Source organism: Paroedura picta, chromosome 16 (genome assembly GCF_049243985.1).
Source record: "Paroedura picta isolate Pp20150507F chromosome 16, Ppicta_v3.0, whole genome shotgun sequence".
NCBI classification, from domain to species: domain Eukaryota; kingdom Metazoa; phylum Chordata; class Lepidosauria; order Squamata; family Gekkonidae; genus Paroedura; species Paroedura picta.
Window position 1 is genome coordinate 192680 of NC_135384.1, and position 26333 is coordinate 219012.

Below are 26333 nucleotides of genomic sequence, written 5' to 3' on the forward strand. Positions count from 1 at the left end.
GTAAGCCCTCCTCCTCCTCCTCCTCCTCCTCCTTCGCGTATGGTTTTCTTTCATGTTTTCTTTGTTGGACTTGGTGTGGCCCTTTCCCCCTTTCCATTTGGAAAGCCACATCCATGTAGTGGGATGTTCCACACTGAGTACATTTTTAGGTGTATTATAACCCCCACCCCCACTCTAGGTTAGTGGTGTCTCTTGGGAGCCAGGACCACCGTAGAGTGCCTGAAAACATGCCAAGTTTTATATCTTGGCATTAATTTTTATTAAGAGTTTTTTAAAGACAAAAATCAAGTCTAACAAAAACCTAAAAGAAGAAAAAATAAGTTAAAAGATAGAAACATGGACAAAGTATAAAGAAGAAGCTTCCAGTTTTCTCTATGGCAAAAGCATAGGAAATTATAAACTTGCTCTAAAATCACAAGCAGTAAAGAACCCCTCTTCCTCCCCCCCCCCAATTTTTTCTTCTGTTTTGTGCAAAAAGTCTATAAGCGGTTTCCAGTCAGCCATAAATGTAGATACTAGGGTTTTTTTTGTCTAAATAAAAGCCAAGTTTTAAAGCATTAAATGAACCGTTGGTGGCCTGGTGGGAAAGAAAATGCTTGCCACCATCTGATTGATCATATAGTTAGGGATTCTACATCCTGTCCTGGTTTCAGTCTTTGGTTCTGACTGGGCAGAGAAACCGGCCTGTTCCTCTCTGGAATGTTGTTTTTGATAAGCTCTCTCATAAGACCAAAGTCTATGTTATAGCTGAGAGAGTCCTCCTCAAGGCTAGAGAAATGGAAGAAGAGGGTGTCACTACTGTTGATGTAAACAATTGGGTGGGAGGGGACTGGAAGCAGCTTTTCCGAACCTGTCAGCAACTTTTAGTGGGGGCTGGCTTGGTGGCTGCAGGGTGGTCCCGTGGGATGTCCAAGGGGGATGGAGACTCCAGATTATTCGCTTGACCTGTAAGGGCATCACCTTTCCCCGCCTCTAATGGGAAGTTATTTAATTTCATGTAATTGTATTGTTCTCAGCACAGATCTGGGAACTCCTCTGTGTCTATATTTCTTCTGCGGTAAAAATATTTAAAGGTTTTTCTCTCAGTGTGATTCATTGGAAATAGGCAAAATAACCCTAATTTGGCCGTCATTCTCTCCCCTAGTAGCAAAATTCTCATTAAGGGCCAACTGCAGGCTAAGTGTTGTGCACAACAGAGGTCTGTGCCCACTCTGGGGCAGCTCCTCTCAACAGGCAGCATCTGTGCTGGGAGATCTCCCTAGCAGGGCAATGTTGTGTGTGTGTGTGGGGGGGGGCTGGTTTGCGTGGCCAACGGTGGTGGTAGCTATAGAGAAGAGACACGGTAGCCCCCTTCTAGGCCAGGCGAAGTATGGGCAACCACCGGTGGAACACCCTACCCCAAAGAAGCCTTGCAGAGTGCAGCTGGTTGGGGGAAAAGTCAAACATCTGCTTGTCTCAAGGATGCTGAGGAAGACCAGCAGAGGCCTGCTCCTTCCCGCCTTGCTTCCGGATTCCTAGCCCCATCAGGCTTGCAGGTATCACCAACACCAAAAGCTCCTGTGCAGGCTCTTCAGACAACTAGACTGTCAAATTATTCGGTTTGGGCTTTGCACTGCAGCCCTTTCCATCAAGCAGCCGGATTCAGGACATGGGTCCCAGAAGGATTCTGTAGGTTGGCAGAGGGGAGCGCCATCCTTCGTGGTCCTAGCGGGGGTCAACAGTCACTGACAATTATGGGCCTCTGGAACTGCACCTGCCAAGAGAGGGGTGAAGTGAAAGGGAGCCTGCTGGGGGCGGGGGGAAGCAAGGTTCCCTGGGCTAGAAGACAGCTTCAGGGACACCTGGCCTGCAGGTGGAGTGTCATGCAGCTCCACCCCTGGCACTGTACCTCAGGGGCCCTCTCCATTCCAGATCCAACCAGGGCCAAATTGAAGTTTCAGGGGAGTATTAGAGCAAGCACCCCTCAAAATAATTGTGGGTTTTTTTGCTTCGGATCCCCCCCTGCCCCAGTATCAAAAGTTGAGTTGGCTGGCCCTTCTTCCAGGCACAACAGTCCTTGTAGTGCTGCGCCCCCAAACACAATCAAGCTGTGCTGTTCAGATTGGCCCCTGCATGAGGTCACAAGGTGCAGAGCTCCTGGGCCCAAGGGGCAGGGAAGAGAAGAAGGTCCTGGGGCAGGAGGGGATTCCCAAATTCTTCCTTCCACGGGGGCTGCCTGGGAAACCCCTGGAGATGGGCTTGTGGAGCAGATAATCCAGGGAGGGATTCTGCCTACAGCCCAGTAAGTCCTCCGCCCTCTCAAGTGGCCATTTTCTTCAGCAGAATCTCTCTCTGTCTCTTGGAGTTGGAATTCCAGGAGAAGTCTAGCTGCCCTCTAGATGTTCCCAACCCCACTCCCTTGCTTCAAATCCTTCCAAATTACCCCCTACCCTAAGGTGGGAATGAGCCATGCAAAATGCCTTTGGGGGGCGTCTTGCTCCGCCTTGAGACTGGCTACTTTGGCCTGGACTCCTATTCATGCTAAATCTGTTCCTTCATTTTGTTTCTGGTTCGCTATAGAAAAGTATGATCAGTCAGGCCAAGAGACGCCTACCCGGACAGCTGTGCATGTCAGAAATAAGCTGGCCCCAGGTGAAGTCGGTCTCACTGAAGAGGTTTCCTGGCTGTCACAGATGTTACGGAAATAATCTGCACAAAGCAGAATTGCTAATTCCCCAATCATAAATTCCGGAGGCAGGTCTACTTCAGGTGCTCCTTCTTGGTGCCCCCCCAAGGTGTCCTCTCAGTCACTCCAGCCCTTGGCCAGCATCCCCCCTCCCCTGCATGGTGCTCCCCCAGGTCTGAAGCCAGCTTGGATCCCAGGGTGCTGCTGAGCAAGAAGACACTGGTCATACACACCTTGACGAAGGGGTCAACGGCTTGGAGGGATGGCCTGAAAACCTCCCTGCTGTTCCAACTTCCTGAGAACGAGAGATGTCCAAGGCAGTCAACACCAGGGGTCACAGCAGAGGTCCCTGATCCACATTGGGAGGGGGGGGGCTGGCACAGTAGGGAAGCCTTTCCCCTTACAAGGGAGGTCTCAGGGTGCAGGGGAGTTGAAAGGTCATCTCCTTGATGGCCCTGCCAGTCAGAGGAGACAAGACTGACTGCGGTGGGGGGTGGGAGTCTCTGGAAGGAGAAGTGGGCAGTCTGTACAGGGCAGGATTTGGGCACAGGCCTGCTGGGGCCTGGCCGTTCCTTCTTGCTGGCCCGTCTCACTCTGGAGGTCCTGGACAAGGGGTGCAGCCTGGCTGCCCCACAAAGCCCTGGAGAGGGCAACGCCCGCCACTCTCTTCCAGGTTTGCATTCATAGAGCTCATCAGGGGGCAAAAAGGGAGGGGAGCCAATGGCTAGCAAGAGGGGTCAGGTCCCTCTTTAAAAGCTGAGGGAGGGGAGGGGAGGGACTGTCACGGTGTATAAAGCCACATAGTCCCCCCTCCAAGGCAGCCATTTTCTCCTGGCCAACTCTTCTCTGCGGGCCGGAGATCACTTGCGATGGTGGGAGGTTCCCAGGCTCCTGTGGAGGCCCCACGTTTCCTCCTTCCGGGCCCAGGGAAAACTTACCCTCCCAAACATCAGCATCTTTGTTTGAGAAGACCAGAGCTCCAGGGGGTGTCCAGTCATCCACCTCCTCATACCAGGCTTCTGCATCGTCAGGCCAACTGCAAGAGAAGCCAGGGAAGGTCACCCCATGACCTGCTGGCCAAGAAGGAGGGCCCCAGAGAGAGGGTGGCCTCACCCCACACTTGGCGCCCGAGGCCCTGCTTCCGGTCTCTCCCATGCCCCAACATGCCTCTTTTGGAGGCCAGGAACGCAGACCCCTCCCTGATGGCCCCTACACTCTATGGGGGGTGCAGGGTTTCCAGAGTGGGGTTTCAATGGCCCCATTCTCTGCCCCCAATCCCTGCCATCTCACCTGGATGGGGACTTTCTCCGCTTGGCCCTGAAGAGGAGGAGGGCCAGGATGAGGCTGGCGACAGCGAAGGTACCGAGGCCCAGGCCCAGGCCCAGCTCTGACTTACGGATGCGTGACTGGCAGAGATGGTTGTCCAGGTACCAAAAGACGCCCATTTCATTGCAGCTGGGAAGAGACGGGGGCAGGAGGTGAATGAGCGAGTGAGTGAGGGGAAGGGCCCAGGACCCAAGAAAGAGGCGAAGGTGTGTGTGGGGGGAGCACAGGCCTGTCCAAGGTATGGCAAGCACTAGTGCTGGGGAGAAGACCCAGAGAAAGGGGGCTGGAGAGCAGCCTGGGCTTCCTGGAGGGTCCAGCTCAGGGGGGGGGGTAGCCTCAGGGGTCCGAGGCCCGCCTTGCCCTCTGTAGCCTCCCTGCCCCCGAACCATTTCAAGAACCACAGAAGGAGGAGGAGGGGGACAGTCAAGACAGGGACAGACAAGGCTTAGTGGTGTGGGCCGAGTCCAGCACACATCCAGCCGACCAAGATGTGCTCTGAAAGGGTTCTGTTGAAATGTAATCCCAGTTGGGATAAGTCCTGCCACTGATCCTCAGGGGTGATTTCCACGGACAATGGGCGGTGCAGCCTGCCCCTCCCCCCTTCAGGAGGCGAGAGGGAGGGTACATGACTGAATTCTCCCCTTGGAAGCATCATGCAGACAAGCCCTGCTGCGGTGCAGCCCCCCCCCCCAATGTGCTCTGCCTCCCAATATGCAGAGATGGTTTGGCCCAGGGGTGTTGAAGTGCATCATGCTCTGGACCCAGTGGCGGCTGACTCAGGGGGACTCTCCGGAGGTTCCCCAGGCCAGAGAATTCCAAGGCAGTTTGCAAAGAGCTGCAAAGAATGGGTGGTATAAAAATAAAATAAATTTGCCTGCTTCTGCCTCCCGACCCTGGAATCCCTTAGGGAAGGCTGGAACCCAGGGCTCCTCTGACACCCTCCTCCCCGAGCCACTCACTCGCATTGGGGGCCTCCTCCTCGGATGTGGCAGGTGCCATGATGGCAGTCGATAGCATGTGGGCTTTCACTGCTGCAGTCGGAGACGCAGCGCAGGACACCGTCCACCACGAGGGGATAATAGAAGGCTGCAAACTCTGGAAACTGCATCACATTTTTGCAAGAATCTGTGAAAGAAAAAATGATTGCCGTCCTGTAACACTTTTAGAGGAGATGCAGGGAAAATGCAAGCAGGTCCCTCTAACCGGCATGGGTTTGTTGGTTCACTAAAATCAGCCTACTCTGCCTTTCCTCTCAGGGCAACATGGGAAAGAATCTCTGTGCCTCCGGCTTTATGATAGCCACTGGCACAAGGGAACTTCTGTCACTGGGCACTGCAGGTTGCCCTGCCTGAGTCCTGGGGCAACCCGAGACTGCCCCCTGAGCGTGGGTTGAGCTATATGGCCTCTATAACACCTGAAGAGGTTCCATGCAGCTGCTCTCCCTGCCAAGCAAGCAGCCTTCAGCCACGCTCTACGCCTTCCTTTGGCCACTTCCCATGGCATTATGGGGGGGGGGGTCACACAGAGGTTTTCAGAGTGCCCCAGAAAGATCAACAGTGAAAATGAGGTCCAAAGAGGGGAGAGACGGACCCTCCCATTACAGACCTTGGTCTCACCTTCAATTGAAAATGTAGAGTTGCGGATGCTGTCAGGTGAAACTGTGAAGCAGATCTCTGGGAAGAGAAAGAGAGGGCTGAATCATAGATTCATAAAGTTGGAAGGGACCTCCTGGGTCATCTAGTCCACCCCCCTGCACTATGCAGGACACTCACATCCCTATCGTTCATACACTGTAACCTGCCACCCCCTTGAACCTCCACAGAATCAGCCTCTGTCAGATGGCTCTCCAGCCTCTGTTTAAAAATCTCCAAAGATGGAGAACCCACCACCTCCCGAGGAGGCCTGTTCCACTGAGAAGCTGCTCTGTCAGGAACTTCTTCCAGATGTTTAGACAGAATTTCTTTTGAATTAATTTCATTGGTTTTGGTCCGTCCATCCGGGGCAAGAGAGAGCAACTCTGCTCCATCCTCTACATTAGCAATCCCCAACTTCCTCTGCCCTTTCTCCCAAGGCAAAGGCCAAATACTGGTCCCCAAGCTCTGCTGCCAGGGGGGCAGGAGAGGGGTTGGGGATGCCTTAGCTGCACCAAAGGTAACTGCCTAGTCTTGGAAGTCAGCTAGACCTCTGCTGCTGCTCACCTTTCCTTAGATTTGCATCCTCTGGCCAGGACGGCTGCTTTCCACATGTGCACGCCAGTCCCATCTTTGGGAAAAGAGCTTCTTTTCTGGGCTGATTCTGCACTTACTTTGTTTTTTCCATTGTGGATCCTGCTGAATTCACATTGATTTGAACTTGGGTCTTTCTTCCCCCCCCCCCCCCCTTGAAAGTGTTCTGCACTTGGCGAAGCTCAGAACGGGGAGGGTGCCAATTGCAGCAGGAGTCTCTTTCTTTTCTTGAACAGGGGAGGGAGAGGACTGGAGATAGCCGAGGAGAGGGAAATAACAAGAGGCAAATCTCTGCTGAGAGAAGTTAGGGCTTCTGGAGCGCAGTCACTTTAAGGGATGCCTTGTAACTGGGAACCAGGAAGTCTTTGAACTTCCAGGCCAGTCAGGGAAGAATGCTTTGCTAAGTCAGCTTTGGAAGCATGAGGCAGCAAGTTAATTCACAAAAAGCAGAGAGCTGCACATTTACTCATGGCGATTTTTGAAATATTGAGGCTTATATCCAGGATATTGTGGGGGAAATCAATCATGCATATTGCAGAGGGAAAATTTATAGCACCCAAAATCAAAATGGAATTCGAATTCAATGTAGACTGCAGGGATTTAGTCAATCTGGGAGTGGGTAAGAAGCCCCGTGCAGACTGCACCCTGTTTGAGAAAGCTAACTGCGATTCAAATCCTGCCCCATGGCTAGACTGCTCACATACACTATGGACACACCCGTACCATAGACGGGGGGGGGGGGGGTAAAGTCTTTGGAAAGCTCTGCCCTTTGCACAGTCTCACAGGGAGCCTCACCAGTGTTCCCAAAGGCACTGCTTATGTGATGGCGATGTTGCCTTGAAGGGAAGCACTCCTGTAGATGCAAGCAATCGTGCAGCATGTGTATGAAAATACATAGGCTCAAGTCAGGTTTCTAACAGAGCCCAGGAGTGCTTGCAGGACTGGCCAGTGCAAGGGCTCCTGTTGGGAAGCCAAACTAGCTCTCTGGTGAAGCTGCCTTAGACTGAATCAGACCCCCCTCCCAGTTCATCAAAGCCCAGACTGGCAGGGGCTCAGGATTCAAGCGGGGACATTCTGCATGTCAAGACGATGCTCTGCCAGGAGCCACAATATCTTCTGAATGTATCTTGTGGGAATGGGCAACACAGGAAGCATGGCATGAAAGGGAGATGGTGAAACAAAAGATGCCGTGGGGTGGGGCTCCGGCCAGCTCCCTGCCCATCTCTCCCAGGATTCTTGGTGTCCCTCTCTAGGGCACCTGAATGCACAAAGACCTCCTGCAGCCCCGAGATGTCCCCCACAATTACTTACCCAACGTGCAGTTCTTTTCGGAGCGATTAAAATTAGTCAGCTGGTCCCGCACAGCCTCGGTCACGTTTTGCATGCTCACACTCAGGTCGCTCATATTAGACTTCACCATGGTCTCCACAACAACTTCATGGTCTACAATGATGCTGCCTTTCCTAACAAACCAAGGCAGAGGAAGCACTGAGTCTCTCTGGCCACAGCCAGTCTCTCCTTGCTTTGAATGAGGCAAAGAGACTGGGCAGACCCAGGAGAAACGCAGAGGGGAGCGAGTCCTGCCCGGCATCCGAGTGGGGACACCAGGAGCCAAAGCAGGAGGGCCGTGCAACTAGTCCTCAGAGCCCTGGACCCATGAGCTGCACTGGGCCGACCAGAGTGCCACGAAAGGCCTCAGTCTCAGCCCTTGGACCTCAGCACTGGCCTCCCTGCTTCCAGGCAGCAAAGAGAGGAGTGGCAGTGCCAGGCAAGCAGGGGGCAGATAGGGGGCAGGCTGGCCCTTGGGGGAATGGGAGGGGTCCTCCGAGGCAGGGGTCTGGAATAGGGGCACCCACCGTAGTCGCAGAATCACTACCTCGCGGTACCCAAGGAGGTCCTTATACACTTCGTCCATCTACAAGGGAGAGAGAAACAGACAGTCTCTCTGTGATGATGCAAGAGAAGAACAAAAAGGAAGATGCGCTCAGCTGAGGACGGGCTGGGTGAGGCTACCTTGGACTTGAAATCCTTCTCGAGCTTTTGGTAGTCCTCCGAGTTCGGGTTCTCAAGCGCTGAGGTGTATTCCCCGTTGGAGATCCTCACTTGGGCCTCTACTCTTACAGCCACAGGCACTGAAAGAGCGGAAGAGAGCCATGGGGACCAACGGAACCCCCTATGCACACAACTTCCTCGAGGAGGGAAACCAAGGGCCCTGACTGCACAAGCCTCGAGACCAGTGGTGGAGCATCTTCTCCTCTTTCCCCTGAGATGCTGGCTGAGAATTCCTGAGGCCCTCGCCTGAAGAAGCCTTTCAAAGGCAGGAGAGTTTGCTGCCAAAATAACCCCCTCCTTGGAATTTCTCTTCTGGCCAGCGTGGTGTCATTGTGAAACGTGGCAGACTCTAATCTGGAGAGTTGAGTTTGATCCCCCCCTCCACATGCAGCCACCTGGGTGCCCTTGGGCTAGTCACAGATCTCTTAGGGTTGTTCTTGCAGAACAGTTTTCTCAGTGCACTCTCAACCCCATCAACACCTTTGGGTAGTGAAAAGAAGAGTATTAAAAGACAGTTCTGGTCTCCTCCTCTCCTCTTGGCATGCTCTTGCCTCGGCCCCTCGATTTTGAGCTTGGGCTGTCGTGTCTCAGAGGCCATTTCCCTGCTGACTGGCTGAGTTCTCAGGTGCTGACTGATGGTCTATTCTCAGTGATGTCACTTATTAATGTCTTAACCAGTATGTGGATCTGAGATGACAATACGATGCCTGCCTTGCACCCTCCCCTAGCTGAACATTAATCAAACCATCAGTGCCCAGTAGGATGGGCTGGGGGAACTGCCTGAGGCCTTGGATTCAACAAGCTGGTTGGGGCAGGCTGTCCAAGGGATGGGGGTTGGGGTGGAGGGGGTCAATGTGACCATAGTGAAACTTACCCTCTGGTGGAACGAAGTCTGGGACTGGAAATTCACACTTGGGCCCATAAAATAAGTTGTCCGGACAAATACATTTCACTCCGTCATGGAATCCTCCATTGTAGCAAAGCACTGGAAAAGAGATGGCTCCCCCCCCCCCCAAACATTTGATACATGTCCAAGAAAGCAGGAACCAACAGACTCTCTACCCAAGCCCTAGCGGCACCACCCCCAGCGGCCATGTTCCTCAGGCAAGCAGCCTGAGGGGCGATAATTTCCAGAAAACCTGGATGGCACCCTTCTCTCCACGCAAGGAACTCTCTCCTATTTACACTGTGAGCTGGGGAACTCCTGGAGCTCTTTGAGGGTCTGCCCCCAGGAACGGTTGCCCACCAGCACACCAGTGACTTGAGGGAGAATTTGTTTTCATGCTCATCAGCAATGGTGTGACATCACTTCTGGGGAACAATTGGAAGTGACCAACCTCCTCTCCCTGATTCCTGAAGAGGGCTGGGATCGCAAATGGCTTCCCCAGGTCCCACCAGATGCCAGGACAAGAGAAGGTGCCCTAAGGCAATGCAGCATGGGCGGGGCTTTTTGAGGTGGCCCTTACAGGATTCCAGCATCCTAGATGGACTTGGATGAAGAGCACAAAGACACTCAGGGAGTTGCCTCATCCTGAGATGGACCACCAGTTCCCCAGGTCCAGTCCTATCTACTCAGCCTGGTCCTATCCATTGGAGATGCTGCTGGGGCCTGAACTGGGGACTTTCCGCATGCCAAGATGTGCTGCCCCTCCCTTCCTCCAGACCCAGCCACAGGGGGCCCATTGCAGAAATGACTCAGCTACTTGCCAGTTCCTGCAGCCACAAGGTCCCTTTTAGGAAGTGAACCAGCCCCAGCAATGATGGCAGAGAAGCCACGTTGCTGCTTGATAGGGCTCCCAGGGAGGTCAGCAGCCTGCTCTGTCAGAGTCTACTTGAGCTTTTCACCAGCGCTGCTCTACACAGCCCACTTCTGGCCCTGCACTTCCCTGGTAAGTCCCTGGGTTGGGTTCTGGCTTCTGGGTTCTGCCCTAGGGGTGCGACTGGTTGACTACTGAAAGCCCTCGACCCCGAGGGGAACCTGGATCCCCATGGGCCCACCATGAAGGTGGACCTGGCTTCTGTCCGGCTATCCAGTGAGCACCCCAAGCTCAGTGTGTGAGGACAAGGTGCTCTGAATGCTGTGAGCAGCATCTTCCATGGCATCCCACAGAGTCACTCCTCCTATGAGGGATGAGCAGAAGCATGCCAGGGAGCACAGCAAGGGATCCCAAGGAGAGTTCCCTCAAGGGCCCTTTGGCCAGAAGCCCAGGGGACATGGCAGGGTCTCAGAGGCATCCAGAGGGTGACGTCGCAGGGACAACAGCAGAGGACTGGCCTTCAAAACATGGCAGGAAGGCAAGGACAGAGCCATGCTGCCTGGGCTCGGCTCAACCTGATTCTGTTCTACTTTCATGGGACATCAAGAGGGGCAAAGGAAAGATATACTGGGACTCCACAAAATCCTGGCCTAGGTTAATCAGCGGGGAGTGGTGGGGCTGAGATTGACGGAGCTCCACACACTTTACCCATGAAGGGTCCTTTCCTTTCTTTAGCTTCATTTCTTTCTGAATGCCAAGAATGCTGGATAGGTGGACTGGAGATATCTGATTCTAGGGACCCTCCACAGGATCCCCGCCCCACCCCCAAACCAAATCCATGGGCTAGCTGAGAAGAGCAGTTCAGAGGGCTCACTGCAGAGGCATTGGGAGAAGTCAGAGCTTCTCTGTCACAGGGAATAAGGGACGAGTCCACGTACTTACCTGCAGTGGTTGTCAATGTGGCTGTGCTGGGAATGGTAGATGTGGTTGTTAATGTGTTGGGGACTTTGGATGTGGCTGGAACTGTGGTCCTGGGAGTGCTGGGGGGTGCTGAGGTGGTCCTGGTGGCTGGAGGGACTGCTGAGGTGGTTCTGGAGGTGTGGGGGACTGTAGATGTAGTTGTGGAAGAGCGTGGGAATGCAAATGTAGACATGGAGGTTCTTGAGGCAGCTGAGGTCATGGAGATGCTTGGATGTGCAGATCTGGTTGTAGAAATGCTAGGGACTGTTGATGTGGTCATGGAAGAGACTGGAACTGTGGATGTGGTGCTGCTAGGGACTGTGGACGTTGTCAAGGTCCTTGGGACTGCTGACGTGGTAGTGAAGGTGCTGGGGACTGTGGACGTGGTTGCGGAAGAGCTTGGTAAGGTCGATGTGGCCATGGAAGTGCTGGAGAATGTGCTTCTAGAAATACTGGGAACTGTCAATGTGGTAGAGCTGAGGTCCATTGATGTGGTCACTGATGTGCTGAAAAACCCTGACATGAATGTAGAAATGGAGGAAACTGCTGATGTGGTCATGAAAACATTTGGGTCATTTGGTGTACTTTTGGATGGGGTTGTGATTGCAGATGTGGTGGCACTGGGAACTTTTGATGGAGTCATGGAAGGGATGGGAACATTGGACATAATTGTAAAGGTACTTGGGACCAATGATGTGGTTGTGGAGATCCTGGAGACATCTGACATTGTTATGGAGGCGCTGGAGAATTTTGAGGTGGTTCTCGAAGGCCTTGGGATAGCAGACGTGGTCACGGAGGTTGATGAACGAGAAGCAGGACTGGGAAAACTTGTATCATTTCTAGAAGTACTTGGATGGCTTGATGTAATTGGGAAAGTGCTGCTGACCGGAGATGTGGCTGCAGTTGTCCTGAGGCCAATCAACGTCGTATGCACCACAACAGTGCTGGGAATAACGGTGGAGGTTTCAGACAAGATTTCATTTAGCGTGGTGTCCCTCGATGGAGAGATTGTGAGGAGTTCATGAGTACTGGACAATGGTGCAATTGAGCTGGTGGTTTTGGGGAGTTCAGAAGTACTGGACAACGGTGGTGCAGATGGGGTGAGAAATGTGGTAGTGGAAGCCTCTGTACCTTTCAAAGTGCCGGTCGCTGTTGCCTGTGAGGGGATCTCTGACAAGGTCATGGATGCCTCTGTGGCTTCCAAAGTGCTCTGAGGTGGTGTGGTGCTTGTTTCGAAGAACGAGGAGGTGGTGGGTCCCTCCGAAGGGGTGGTATGTGCCTTCATCGTGCTGACAAGACCGGTAGACATGTTGGGCTGCATTCCTCCAAATGTGGTGTCTCTCGATTCAGTGGTTTTGGGGAGTACATGAGTACTAGACAATGGTGCAGCGGAGCTGGAGATCCTTGTGGTTCTGGAAGCCGCATTGCTTTCAGTAGAGCTCTCATATGCTGTGGTGCTTCTGGCAACGAATGAGGAGCTTGTTGTTTCAAGAAGGACAGTGGAAAAGTCTTGAGCTGTGCTTCCACCTGCTCCTTCGGTGCTGATCACTGGAGTTGAAATTCCGCTCAGAAGTCCAGCTGTGCTGGGCAGTTCTGTGGTCGTCCTTGAAAGAGGTAGGGTGCTACTGGCCTTTGTTTCATGGGAAGTCCTCTCAGTGGGGGTGGTCCTTGTTTCGAAGAACGAGGAGGTGCGTTCTGGGAGGGTGCTGGGGAAATCTTCCACTGTGCTATCCTGGGTTGTTTCCTCTATCTGCTCAGTTGATGCTGAGTTCGAGGAGGGGCTGGTGGCCCCCACAGAAGGCCTTGTGTGTGTCTCCATGGTGCTGATGATATCTGTTGACATGTTGGGTTGCGTTGGTGCAAATGTGGTGTTACTCGATGGAGTGGTTCTGGGGAGTTTAGAAGTGCTGGACAATGATGGTGTAGACGTGGTGAGCCATGTGGTAGTGGAAGCCTCTGTGCCTTTCAAAGTGCCGGTCGCTGTTGCCTGTGAAGGGATCTCTGTGGGCGTGGTGTTTTTCTCAAAGACTGTGGAGGTCCTTTCTGGGTGAGTGGTGAGGAAGTCTTCCACTGTGCTTTCTTCAGTTGTTTCCTCAGCCATGTCAGTTGATACTGAGTTGGAGAACGAGCTGGTGGCCCCCATAGAAGAGCTGGTACGTGCTTCCACAGTGCTGACAAGGCCTGTCGACAGGTCTGGTTGAGTTTCTTCCTCCGTAGTGTCCCTTGATGTGGTAGTTTTGGGAACTTCACGAGTACTGTACTGTCGTGGTGTGGAGCTGGTAGGCCACGTGGTCATGGATGCCTCTGTGGCTTCCAAAGTGCTCTGAGGTGGTGTGGTGCTTCTCTCAAGCAACGAGGAGCTCGTTGTTTCTGGAAGGATGGTGGAAAAGGCTTCCGCTGTGCTCCCAGCTGTTCCTTCGGTGCTCATGCCACCAGTTGTCGTTCCGATCACATTTCCAGCTGTACTGGGCCCTTCTGCGGTAGTCCTTTTGAGAGGTAATGTACTCCTAGCCTCTGTTGCATGGGAAGACATCTCAGCCCGTGTGGTCCTTGTCTCGAGGAATGAGGGGGTGGTTTCTGGATGGGTGCTGGTGAATTCTCCCGCCGTGCTATCTTGCGTTGCTTCCTCGGTCAACTCAGTTGATGCTGTGGTTGAGGGGGAGCTGGTGGGTCCCTCCGAAGGGGTGGTATGTGCCTTCATCGTGCTGACAAGACCGGTAGACATGTTGGGCTGCATTCCTCCAAATGTGGTGTCTCTCGATTCAGTGGTTTTGGGGAGTACATGAGTACTAGACAATGGTGCAGCGGAGCTGGAGATCCATGTGGTTCTGGAAGCCGCATTGCTTTCAGTAGAGCTCTCATATGCTGTGGTGCTTCTGGCAACGAATGAGGAGCTTGTTGTTTCTGGAAGGGCGGTGGAAAAGTCTTGAGCTGTGCTTCCACCTGCTCCTTCGGTGCCGATCTCTGGAGTTGAAATTCCGCTCAGAAGTCCAGCTGTGCTGGGCAGTTCTGTGGTCGTCCTTGAAAGAGGTAGGGTGCTACTGGCCTTTGTTTCATGGGAAGTCCTCTCAGTGGGGGTGGTCCTTGTTTCGAAGAACGAGGAGGTGCGTTCTGGGAGGGTGCTGGGGAAATCTTCCACTGTGCTATCCTGGGTTGTTTCCTCTATCTGCTCAGTTGATGCTGAGTTCGAGGAGGGGCTGGTGGCCCCCACAGAAGGCCTTGTGTGTGTCTCCATGGTGCTGATGATATCTGTTGACATGTTGGGTTGCGTTGGTGCAAATGTGGTGTTACTCGATGGAGAGGTTCTGGGGAGTTTAGAAGTGCTGGACAATGATGGTGTAGACGTGGTGAGCCATGTGGTAGTGGAAGCCTCTGTGCCTTTCAAAGTGCCGGTCGCTGTTGCCTGTGAAGGGATCTCTGTGGGCGTGGTGTTTTTCTCAAAGACTGTGGAGGTCCTTTCTGGGTGAGTGGTGAGGAAGTCTTCCACTGTGCTTTCTTCAGTTGTTTCCTCAGTCATGTCAGTTGATACTGAGTTGGAGAACGAGCTGGTGGCCCCCACAGAAGAGCTGGTACGTGCTTCCACAGTGCTGACAAGGCCTGTCGACAGGTCTGGTTGAGTTTCTTCCTCCGTAGTGTCCCTTGATGTGGTAGTTTTGGGAACTTCACGAGTACTGTACTGTCGTGGTGTGGAGCTGGTAGGCCACGTGGTCATGGATGCCTCTGTGGCTTCCAAAGTGCTCTGAGGTGGTGTGGTGCTTCTCTCAAGCAACGAGGAGCTCGTTGTTTCTGGAAGGATGGTGGAAAAGGCTTCCGCTGTGCTCCCAGCTGTTCCTTCGGTGCTCATGCCACCAGTTGTCGTTCCGATCACATTTCCAGCTGTACTGGGCCCTTCTGCGGTAGTCCTTTTGAGAGGTAATGTACTCCTAGCCTCTGTTGCATGGGAAGACATCTCAGCCCGTGTGGTCCTTGTCTCGAGGAATGAGGGGGTGGTTTCTGGATGGGTGCTGGTGAATTCTCCCGCCGTGCTATCTTGCGTTGCTTCCTCGGTCAACTCAGTTGATGCTGTGGTTGAGGGGGAGCTGGTGGGTCCCTCCGAAGGGGTGGTATGTGCCTTCATCGTGCTGACAAGACCGGTAGACATGTTGGGCTGCATTCCTCCAAATGTGGTGTCTCTCGATTCAGTGGTTTTGGGGAGTACATGAGTACTAGACAATGGTGCAGCGGAGCTGGAGATCCATGTGGTTCTGGAAGCCGCATTGCTTTCAGTAGAGCTCTCATATGCTGTGGTGCTTCTGGCAACGAATGAGGAGCTTGTTGTTTCTGGAAGGGCGGTGGAAAAGTCTTGAGCTGTGCTTCCACCTGCTCCTTCGGTGCCGATCTCTGGAGTTGAAATTCCGCTCAGAAGTCCAGCTGTGCTGGGCAGTTCTGTGGTCGTCCTTGAAAGAGGTAGGGTGCTACTGGCCTTTGTTTCATGGGAAGTCCTCTCAGTGGGGGTGGTCCTTGTTTCGAAGAACGAGGAGGTGCGTTCTGGGAGGGTGCTGGGGAAATCTTCCACTGTGCTATCCTGGGTTGTTTCCTCTATCTGCTCAGTTGATGCTGAGTTCGAGGAGGGGCTGGTGGCCCCCACAGAAGGCCTTGTGTGTGTCTCCATGGTGCTGATGATATCTGTTGACATGTTGGGTTGCGTTGGTGCAAATGTGGTGTTACTCGATGGAGAGGTTCTGGGGAGTTTAGAAGTGCTGGACAATGATGGTGTAGACGTGGTGAGCCATGTGGTAGTGGAAGCCTCTGTGCCTTTCAAAGTGCCGGTCGCTGTTGCCTGTGAAGGGATCTCTGTGGGCGTGGTGTTTTTCTCAAAGACTGTGGAGGTCCTTTCTGGGTGAGTGGTGAGGAAGTCTTCCACTGTGCTTTCTTCAGTTGTTTCCTCAGTCATGTCAGTTGATACTGAGTTGGAGAACGAGCTGGTGGCCCCCACAGAAGAGCTGGTACGTGCTTCCACAGTGCTGACAAGGCCTGTCGACAGGTCTGGTTGAGTTTCTTCCTCCGTAGTGTCCCTTGATGTGGTAGTTTTGGGAACTTCACGAGTACTGTACTGTCGTGGTGTGGAGCTGGTAGGCCACGTGGTCATGGATGCCTCTGTGGCTTCCAAAGTGCTCTGAGGTGGTGTGGTGCTTCTCTCAAGCAACGAGGAGCTCGTTGTTTCTGGAAGGATGGTGGAAAAGGCTTCCGCTGTGCTCCCAGCTGTTCCTTCGGTGCTCATGCCACCAGTTGTCGTTCCGATCACATTTCCAGCTGTACTGGGCCCTTCTGCGGTAGTCCTTTTGAGAGGTAATGTACTCCTAGCCTCTGTTGCATGGGAAGACATCTCAGCCCGTGTGGTCCTTGTCTCGAGGAATGAGGGGGTGGTTTCTGGATGGGTGCTGGTGAATTCTCCCGCCGTGCTATCTTGCGTTGCTTCCTCGGTCAACTCAGTTGATGCTGTGGTTGAGGGGGAGCTGGTGGGTCCCTCCGAAGGGGTGGTATGTGCCTTCATCGTGCTGACAAGACCGGTAGACATGTTGGGCTGCATTCCTCCAAATGTGGTGTCTCTCGATTCAGTGGTTTTGGGGAGTACATGAGTACTAGACAATGGTGCAGCGGAGCTGGAGATCCATGTGGTTCTGGAAGCCGCATTGCTTTCAGTAGAGCTCTCATATGCTGTGGTGCTTCTGGCAACGAATGAGGAGCTTGTTGTTTCTGGAAGGGCGGTGGAAAAGTCTTGAGCTGTGCTTCCACCTGCTCCTTCGGTGCCGATCTCTGGAGTTGAAATTCCGCTCAGAAGTCCAGCTGTGCTGGGCAGTTCTGTGGTCGTCCTTGAAAGAGGTAGGGTGCTACTGGCCTTTGTTTCATGGGAAGTCCTCTCAGTGGGGGTGGTCCTTGTTTCGAAGAACGAGGAGGTGCGTTCTGGGAGGGTGCTGGGGAAATCTTCCACTGTGCTATCCTGGGTTGTTTCCTCTATCTGCTCAGTTGATGCTGAGTTCGAGGAGGGGCTGGTGGCCCCCACAGAAGGCCTTGTGTGTGTCTCCATGGTGCTGATGATATCTGTTGACATGTTGGGTTGCGTTGGTGCAAATGTGGTGTTACTCGATGGAGTGGTTCTGGGGAGTTTAGAAGTGCTGGACAATGATGGTGTAGACGTGGTGAGCCATGTCGTAGTGGAAGCCTCTGTGCCTTTCAAAGTGCCGGTCGCTGTTGCCTGTGAAGGGATCTCTGTGGGCGTGGTGTTTTTCTCAAAGACTGTGGAGGTCCTTTCTGGGTGAGTGGTGAGGAAGTCTTCCACTGTGCTTTCTTCAGTTGTTTCCTCAGCCATGTCAGTTGATACTGAGTTGGAGAACGAGCTGGTGGCCCCCACAGAAGAGCTGGTACGTTCTTCCACAGTGCTGACAAGGCCTGTCGACAGGTCTGGTTGAGTTTCTTCCTCCGTAGTGTCCCTTGATGTGGTAGTTTTGGGAACTTCACGAGTACTGTACTGTCGTGGTGTGGAGCTGGTAGGCCACGTGGTCATGGATGCCTCTGTGGCTTCCAAAGTGCTCTGAGGTGGTGTGGTGCTTCTCTCAAGCAACGAGGAGCTCGTTGTTTCTGGAAGGATGGTGGAAAAGGCTTCCGCTGTGCTCCCAGCTGTTCCTTCGGTGCTCATGCCACCAGTTGTCGTTCCGATCACATTTCCAGCTGTACTGGGCCCTTCTGCGGTAGTCCTTTTGAGAGGTAATGTACTCCTAGCCTCTGTTGCATGGGAAGACATCTCAGCCCGTGTGGTCCTTGTCTCGAGGAATGAGGGGGTGGTTTCTGGATGGGTGCTGGTGAATTCTCCCGCCGTGCTATCTTGCGTTGCTTCCTCGGTCAACTCAGTTGATGCTGTGGTTGAGGGGGAGCTGGTGGGTCCCTCCGAAGGGGTGGCATGTGCCTTCATCGTGCTGACAAGACCGGTAGACATGTTGGGCTGCATTCCTCCAAATGTGGTGTCTCTCGATTCAGTGGTTTTGGGGAGTACATGAGTACTAGACAATGGTGCAGCAGAGCTGGAGATCCATGTGGTTCTGGAAGCCGCATTGCTTTCAGTAGAGCTCTCATATGCTGTGGTGCTTCTGGCAACGAATGAGGAGCTTGTTGTTTCTGGAAGGGCGGTGGAAAAGTCTTGAGCTGTGCTTCCACCTGCTCCTTCGGTGCCGATCTCTGGAGTTGAAATTCCGCTCAGAAGTCCAGCTGTGCTGGGCAGTTCTGTGGTCGTCCTTGAAAGAGGTAGGGTGCTACTGGCCTTTGTTTCATGGGAAGTCCTCTCAGTGGGGGTGGTCCTTGTTTCGAAGAACGAGGAGGTGCGTTCTGGGAGGGTGCTGGGGAAATCTTCCACTGTGCTATCCTGGGTTGTTTCCTCTATCTGCTCAGTTGATGCTGAGTTCGAGGAGGGGCTGGTGGCCCCCACAGAAGGCCTTGTGTGTGTCTCCATGGTGCTGATGATATCTGTTGACATGTTGGGTTGCGTTGGTGCAAATGTGGTGTTACTCGATGGAGTGGTTCTGGGGAGTTTAGAAGTGCTGGACAATGATGGTGTAGACGTGGTGAGCCATGTGGTAGTGGAAGCCTCTGTGCCTTTCAAAGTGCCGGTCGCTGTTGCCTGTGAAGGGATCTCTGTGGGCGTGGTGTTTTTCTCAAAGACTGTGGAGGTCCTTTCTGGGTGAGTGGTGAGGAAGTCTTCCACTGTGCTTTCTTCAGTTGTTTCCTCAGCCATGTCAGTTGATACTGAGTTGGAGAACGAGCTGGTGGCCCCCACAGAAGAGCTGGTACGTGCTTCCACAGTGTTGACAAGGCCTGTCGACAGGTCTGGTTGACTTTCTTCCTCCGTAGTGTCCCTTGATGTGGTAGTTTTGGGAACTTCACGAGTACTGTACTGTCGTGGTGTGGAGCTGGTAGGCCACGTGGTCATGGATGCCTCTGTGGCTTCCAAAGTGCTCTGATGTGGTGTGGTGCTTCTCTCAAGCAACGAGGAGCTCGTTGTTTCTGGAAGGATGGTGGAAAAGGCTTCCGCTGTGCTCCCAGCTGTTCCTTCGGTGCTCATGCCACCAGTTGTCGTTCCGATCACATTTCCAGCTGTACTGGGCCCTTCTGCGGTAGTCCTTTTGAGAGGTAATGTACTCCTAGCCTCTGTTGCATGGGAAGACATCTCAGCCCGTGTGGTCCTTGTCTCGAGGAATGAGGGGGTGGTTTCTGGATGGGTGCTGGTGAATTCTCCCGCCGTGCTATCTTGCGTTGCTTCCTCGGTCAACTCAGTTGATGCTGTGGTTGAGGGGGAGCTGGTGGGTCCCTCCGAAGGGGTGGCATGTGCCTTCATCGTGCTGACAAGACCGGTAGACATGTTGGGCTGCATTCCTCCAAATGTGGTGTCTCTCGATTCAGTGGTTTTGGGGAGTACATGAGTACTAGACAATGGTGCAGCGGAGCTGGAGATCCATGTGGTTCTGGAAGCCACATTGCTTTCAGTAGAGCTCTCATATGCTGTGGTGCTTCTGGCAACGAATGAGGAGCTTGTTGTTTCTGGAAGGGCGGTGGAAAAGTCTTGACCTGTGCTTCCACCTGCTCCTTCGGTGCCGATCTCTGGAGTTGAAATTCCGCTCAGAAGTCCAGCTGTGCTGGGCAGTTCTGTGGTCGTCCTTGAAAGAGGTAGGGTGCTACTGGCCTTTGTTTCATGGGAAGTCCTCTCAGTGCGGGTGGTCCTTGTTTCGAAGAACGAGGAGGTGCGTTCTGGGAGGGTGCTGGGGAAATCTTCCACTGTGCTATCCTGGGTTGTTTCCTCTATCTGCTCAGTTGATGCTGAGTTCGAGGAGGGGCTGGTGGCCCCCACAGAAGGCCTTGTGTGTGTCTCCATGGTGCTGATGATATCTGTTGACATGTTGGGTTGCGTTGGTGCAAATGTGGTGTTACTCGATGGAGAGGTTCTGGGGAGTTTAGAAGTGCTGGACAATGGTGGTGTAGACGTGGTGAGCCATGTGGTAGTGGAAGCCTCTGTGCCTTTCAAAGTGCCGGTCGCTGTTGCCTGTGAAGGGATCTCTGTGGGCGTGGTGTTTTTCTCAAAGACTGTGGAGGTCCTTTCTGGGTGAGTGGTGAGGAAGTCTTCCACTGTGCTTTCTTCAGTTGTTTCCTCAGCCATGTCAGTTGATACTGAGTTGGAGAACGAGCTGGTGGCCCCCACAGAAGAGCTGGTACGTGCTTCCACAGTGCTGACAAGGCCTGTCGACAGGTCTGGTTGAGTTTCTTCCTCCGTAGTGTCCCTTGATGTGGTAGTTTTGGGAACTTCACGAGTACTGTACTGTCGTGGTGTGGAGCTGGTAGGCCACGTGGTCATGGATGCCTCTGTGGCTTCCAAAGTGCTCTGAGGTGGTGTGGTGCTTCTCTCAAGCAACGAGGAGCTCGTTGTTTCTGGAAGGATGGTGGAAAAGGCTTCCGCTGTGCTCCCAGCTGTTCCTTCGGTGCTCATGCCACCAGTTGTCGTTCCGATCACATTTCCAGCTGTACTGGGCCCTTCTGCGGTAGTCCTTTTGAGAGGTAATGTACTCCTAGCCTCTGTTGCATGGGAAGACATCTCAGCCCGTGTGGTCCTTGTCTCGAGGAATGAGGGGGTGGTTTCTGGATGGGTGCTGGTGAATTCTCCCGCCGTGCTATCTTGCGTTGCTTCCTCGGTCAACTCAGTTGATGCTGTGGTTGAGGGGGAGCTGGTGGGTCCCTCCGAAGGGGTGGTATGTGCCTTCATCGTGCTGACAAGACCGGTAGACATGTTGGGCTGCATTCCTCCAAATGTGGTGTCTCTCGATTCAGTGGTTTTGGGGAGTACATGAGTACTAGACAATGGTGCAGCGGAGCTGGAGATCCATGTGGTTCTGGAAGCCGCATTGCTTTCAGTAGAGCTCTCATATGCTGTGGTGCTTCTGGCAACGAATGAGGAGCTTGTTGTTTCAAGAAGGACAGTGGAAAAGTCTTGAGCTGTGCTTCCACCTGCTCCTTCGGTGCCGATCTCTGGAGTTGAAATTCCGCTCAGAAGTCCAGCTGTGCTGGGCAGTTCTGTGGTCGTCCTTGAAAGAGGTAGGGTGCTACTGGCCTTTGTTTCATGGGAAGTCCTCTCAGTGGGGGTGGTCCTTGTTTCGAAGAACGAGGAGGTGCGTTCTGGGAGGGTGCTGGGGAAATCTTCCACTGTGCTATCCTGGGTTGTTTCCTCTATCTGCTCAGTTGATGCTGAGTTCGAGGAGGGGCTGGTGGCCCCCACAGAAGGCCTTGTGTGTGTCTCCATGGTGCTGATGATATCTGTTGACATGTTGGGTTGCGTTGGTGCAAATGTGGTGTTACTCGATGGAGAGGTTCTGGGGAGTTTAGAAGTGCTGGACAATGATGGTGTAGACGTGGTGAGCCATGTGGTAGTGGAAGCCTCTGTGCCTTTCAAAGTGCCGGTCGCTGTTGCCTGTGAAGGGATCTCTGTGGGCGTGGTGTTTTTCTCAAAGACTGTGGAGGTCCTTTCTGGGTGAGTGGTGAGGAAGTCTTCCACTGTGCTTTCTTCAGTTGTTTCCTCAGCCATGTCAGTTGATACTGAGTTGGAGAACGAGCTGGTGGCCCCCACAGAAGAGCTGGTACGTGCTTCCACAGTGCTGACAAGGCCTGTCGACAGGTCTGGTTGAGTTTCTTCCTCCGTAGTGTCCCTTGATGTGGTAGTTTTGGGAACTTCACGAGTACTGTACTGTCGTGGTGTGGAGCTGGTAGGCCACGTGGTCATGGATGCCTCTGTGGCTTCCAAAGTGCTCTGAGGTGGTGTGGTGCTTCTCTCAAGCAACGAGGAGCTCGTTGTTTCTGGAAGGATGGTGGAAAAGGCTTCCGCTGTGCTCCCAGCTGTTCCTTCGGTGCTCATGCCACCAGTTGTCGTTCCGATCACATTTCCAGCTGTACTGGGCCCTTCTGCGGTAGTCCTTTTGAGAGGTAATGTACTCCTAGCCTCTGTTGCATGGGAAGACATCTCAGCCCGTGTGGTCCTTGTCTCGAGGAATGAGGGGGTGGTTTCTGGATGGGTGCTGGTGAATTCTCCCGCCGTGCTATCTTGCGTTGCTTCCTCGGTCAACTCAGTTGATGCTGTGGTTGAGGGGGAGCTGGTGGCTCCCTCCGAAGGGGTGGTATGTGCCTTCATCGTGCTGACAAGACCGGTAGACATGTTGGGCTGCATTCCTCCAAATGTGGTGTCTCTCGATTCAGTGGTTTTGGGGAGTACATGAGTACTAGACAATGGTGCAGCGGAGCTGGGGATCCATGTGGTTCTGGAAGCCGCATTGCTTTCAGTAGAGCTCTCATATGCTGTGGTGCTTCTGGCAACGAATGAGGAGCTTGTTGTTTCTGGAAGGGCGGTGGAAAAGTCTTGAGCAGTGCTTCCACCTGCTCCTTCGGTGCTGATCTCTGGAGTTGAAATTCCGCTCAGAAATCCAGCTGTGCTGGGCAGTTCTGTGGTCGTCCTTGAAAGAGGTAGGGTGCTACTGGCAGTCCTTTCTGGGTGAGTGGTGAGGAAGTCTTCCACTGTGCTTTCTTCAGTTGTTTCCTCAGCCATGTCAGTTGATACTGAGTTGCCGAATGAGCTGGTGGCCCCCACAGAAGAGCTGGTACGTGCTTCCCCAGTGCTGACAAGGCCTGTCGACAGGTCTGGTTGAGTTTCTTCCTCTGTAGTGCTGGGCAGTTCTGTGGTCGTCCTTGACTGAGGCAGCGTGCTAATGGCTCCTGTTTCCTGGGAAGTCCTCTCAGTGGGGGTGGTCCTTGTTTCGAAGAACAGGGAGGTGTGTTCTGGGAGCGTGCTGGGGAACTCTTCCAGTGTGCTATCCTGGGTTGTTTCTGAGTTGCAGGAGGAGCTGGCAGCCCCCACAGAAGAGCTCATGTGAGTCTCCATGGGGCTGACGAGATCTGTTGACATTTTGTCGTGCGTCACGCCAAATGTGGTTTCCCACGATGCAGTGGTTGCAGAGAGTTCAGGCATACTGGACAATGGTGGTACAGTGGTGGGAAGCCATGTGGCACTGGAAGTGTCAGTGTCTTTCAAAATGCCTTCAGCTTCTGTGATGCTTGTGTCAAGGAAAGGAAAGCTTGTTGTTTCTGGGAGGGTGGTGGCAATGGCTTGAGTTGTGCTTCTGCCTGCTCCTTCAGTGCTGATCTCACGTGTTGTCATTTCACTGAGAATTCCCGCTGTACTGGGCATGGTACTGGCCCCTGTTTCTTGAGAGGTCATCTCATTGGATGTGGTCCATGTTTCGAAGACTGAGGAGGTTCTTTCTGGGAGGCTGCTCGGGAACTCTTCCGCTGTGCTATACTGGGTTGTTTCCTTGATCAACTCAGTTGATAATGTGTTGTTATGGGGTTTTGATGTCATCAAAGATGCATCCAGTAATGTTTTCCAGATCATGGAGGTTCTCATTACTCCCACAACCATCACAGTGGTGCTGGTGAGTGTTGTCATGGTTGTAGAGTTTATAGTGAGGATTTTGGGGACTTCCAACATAGCTTTGGATGTGCTTGTCACTGCTGATATGATCATATCTCTGCCCGAGCCTTGTGATGTAGTGCTGTTTTTTGGTTGAGGGTTTTGATCCTCTTTAGCATCGTCAGGAATATATTTCCTCAGGTCACCTCCTTCCTCATTTCTCCATACATCAGCATCTTCTTTCTTAAGGTTATGAAGTCTAGTTTCATTTCTGAACTCATCTTTGAAGCTGCCTGTAGAAATACGAAGGATAAAAGTGACTTGTTAAGTCTGCTGCAACAAATATTTGGGAGGAAGAGCCCATCGATAGCACTCAGAAGTTCTGGCATCCACGAAGGCTGTCCTGTACAGGGGGCCTTCTGACGGGGCCACAATTGCTGCTCTACACTCCAGGGCATTCTAGAGGCCCCGTCTGGGATGGGGGAAGGGCAGCTGGAAGGTTAGAGAATTGGTGGGCTGCCTCTTGGGCAGAACATCTACATGGTGTGCAGAAGGGACCCAGTTCTGTCCCCTGCAGCTTCTCTAGTGAGAAGGACCAGGCTGGAGGGGATGGGAAAGACCTTTGCTTGAGGCCTTGGGCAGCCTCTGCTAGTGTGAGCAGACAGGACTGACCTTCATCCCCCTTCCAGTGTATCAGAGGAATCCCTTAAAAGTGGATTTCGCCATTTCTCACAGTCAAATCTAGAGGCTGAGATGGAAATTTCATACAGCGGCAGTAGTGTACTCCATCTGGCACTCTCTGTCCTCCCTCCCCCTCGATAGTGGGTTACCAAGGGGTAGAGTAGATATGAACTGAATTTTTACCACATCTTGTTCTATTATCTGGGGATTATGTATGATATGTTTTATTGTATGTTTTTATTGGGGTTTTATATGTCTGCAACCCACCTCGGGTCTCCATGGAGAAGCAAGGAATAAATCTAATAAATCATTATTTATTATTATTATTATTATTATTATTATTATTATTAGTAGTAGTAGTAGTAGTAGTAGTAGTAGTAGTAGTAGTAGTATTCAGTGTGTGAAAGTGCTCAGCACTACAGCCAGTCTATCTAATACACTCTGAACAGAATATTTCACTGCCTTAAAGACAGACTGTTCCCTAATGGGGGTGCGGGAAGAGTTATTGAGAACACCACGGCCACAGACTGGCAGGGGCAGAAAACTCAAGGGCTAGTCCCAAAAGAAAACTGGCCCCACCCTGCCCAGGCTGATCACCCAGCACCACCTGCTGAAACCAGGCTGACCCACTCTGAGCAGCAATCTCTCTCTCACACATCCACACACACACATATACACAAAGGCTTTGCATGGACTGCCTTGACATCAGCACAGGGATCAGGCCCAGCAACCAGCTCAGGCACCCCTCTGTCCCTGGATCCTCTCCAGCAACTCTAAAACTGAACTGGCCATCGGGGACCTCCAATACCACAGGTCTCCCCCCCTCCCCGTGCTGTCTACACAGGATAAACTGATCAGTCCCAATGCAGGTGAATGGACAGGTGATGCAGAAAACAGCAGATTGCTCCATCCCTCGCCCTTCTCCAGTTGAGGAGCTTCCAGTTCAGACAGCAGGGAGAAAGTGCTGGCAAAAATTGCCTACTGGTTTGCTGGTAGATCTTTAAAACGGATGCATGACCTGCCCTGGAACATTCAGCCTTTCAGCTGGCTGACAAAGAAACAACAGCTGCAGCAGCAAATAATGCAACAATAGATTGACAGTTTTAATTGCACCCACCAGGAACTTACCCATGAGGTTCTATTTAATAAAATTCTGCAGAGATGACTCATTTCTCTCCACAAGTGTTGAACTAGCTTAACATGACAGGTTTCCTTGTTATACCCCATTACAGTTCTTGTGCTGACCTTGTATGCTTTTTTATTTATGTAATGACGTGCGTTTTCTGTAGCCAGCCTTTCTCATTGGGACTGAGGGCAGATAACAACTATTGAGTTTTGCAAAGAAATTCCACCAACTATCCCTTCTCCACTTAGATTATTCCCTTTAAATATTTATATGCCACTTTTCCACCTAAATGTGGTCCACAAAGTGGTCAACATCAAGCATTAGTACACTTAAAATAGCATGTATATATATTTAACAACACAATAAAAATATACATACCGACAGACACTTTTCATGACCTTTTAACCACACAATAAAGTTTGATTCCAGCGGTACAAAAACTTCTAAGAATTAAACATCGTTGGTCTTGAAGGAGCCCAGTTCACCCCCACCCTTATCCCCACATATCCCTGGATATGTCTGATGAGAGCACATTGACTCCTGCCCCGAACATCTACTGGGTCTCTCCATGGTTCCTGAACTCCAATCCGTCTCTTCTGCTGCAGACTGAGGGGGCTGCCCTTGGAAGTGGCCTTTACTGCCAGAGGGTTTGCTTCATGCATCTGATGAAGGGGACTACAAGTCACAAAACCCACCAGAGCCTGAGTTGACCCCCCCCCCAGCTGCTCTGAGAAAGAAAGAAGCAGCTGATGACCCCAAGCACAGCTGAAGCCTCCCAGAGGGTCTTGGGCCCGCTTACCTGTTGCTCTTTCAGAAGCTGCCAAGGGAGAAGAAAGGAAGAGGAGGAGGAGGAGGCCCAGAGCTGTTCTCATCAGTTAGCCCCAAATTCCTTTGGGACACTCCCAGTCAGCAGCCAAGAACTGAGACTCCTCCACTAGCTGCAGCTGGGCTTCTGGAGGAAGGGAGGCATAGCTCGAGAACTTTGACTCCTGGGGCAGGGAGTGGGTCATCAGCCAGCAATTGAGCCCTGGCATTGGGTGCCTTGGGGAGTGGAGAGCCATAAAGCCAGGCC

At 52.7% G+C, this 26333-nt stretch overlaps 1 protein-coding gene across 1 annotated transcript; it reads right to left on the reverse strand.

Moving 5' to 3' along the window:
• Positions 1-220: 220 nt before the first annotated feature.
• Positions 221-26205, reverse strand: LOC143825059 (uncharacterized). The gene is made up of 12 exons (XM_077313020.1): positions 26061-26205; positions 10968-23747; positions 9143-9253; positions 8230-8348; positions 8073-8131; positions 7528-7679; positions 5608-5664; positions 4951-5116; positions 3956-4120; positions 3604-3701; positions 2899-2960; positions 221-1753 (listed from the first exon to the last, which is right to left on the reverse strand). The coding sequence occupies exons 1-12, from the start codon at positions 26131-26133 to the stop codon at positions 1715-1717; spliced, it is 13881 nt and encodes a 4626-aa protein (XP_077169135.1). The 5' UTR covers positions 26134-26205; the 3' UTR covers positions 221-1714.
• Positions 26206-26333: the final 128 nt, after the last annotated feature.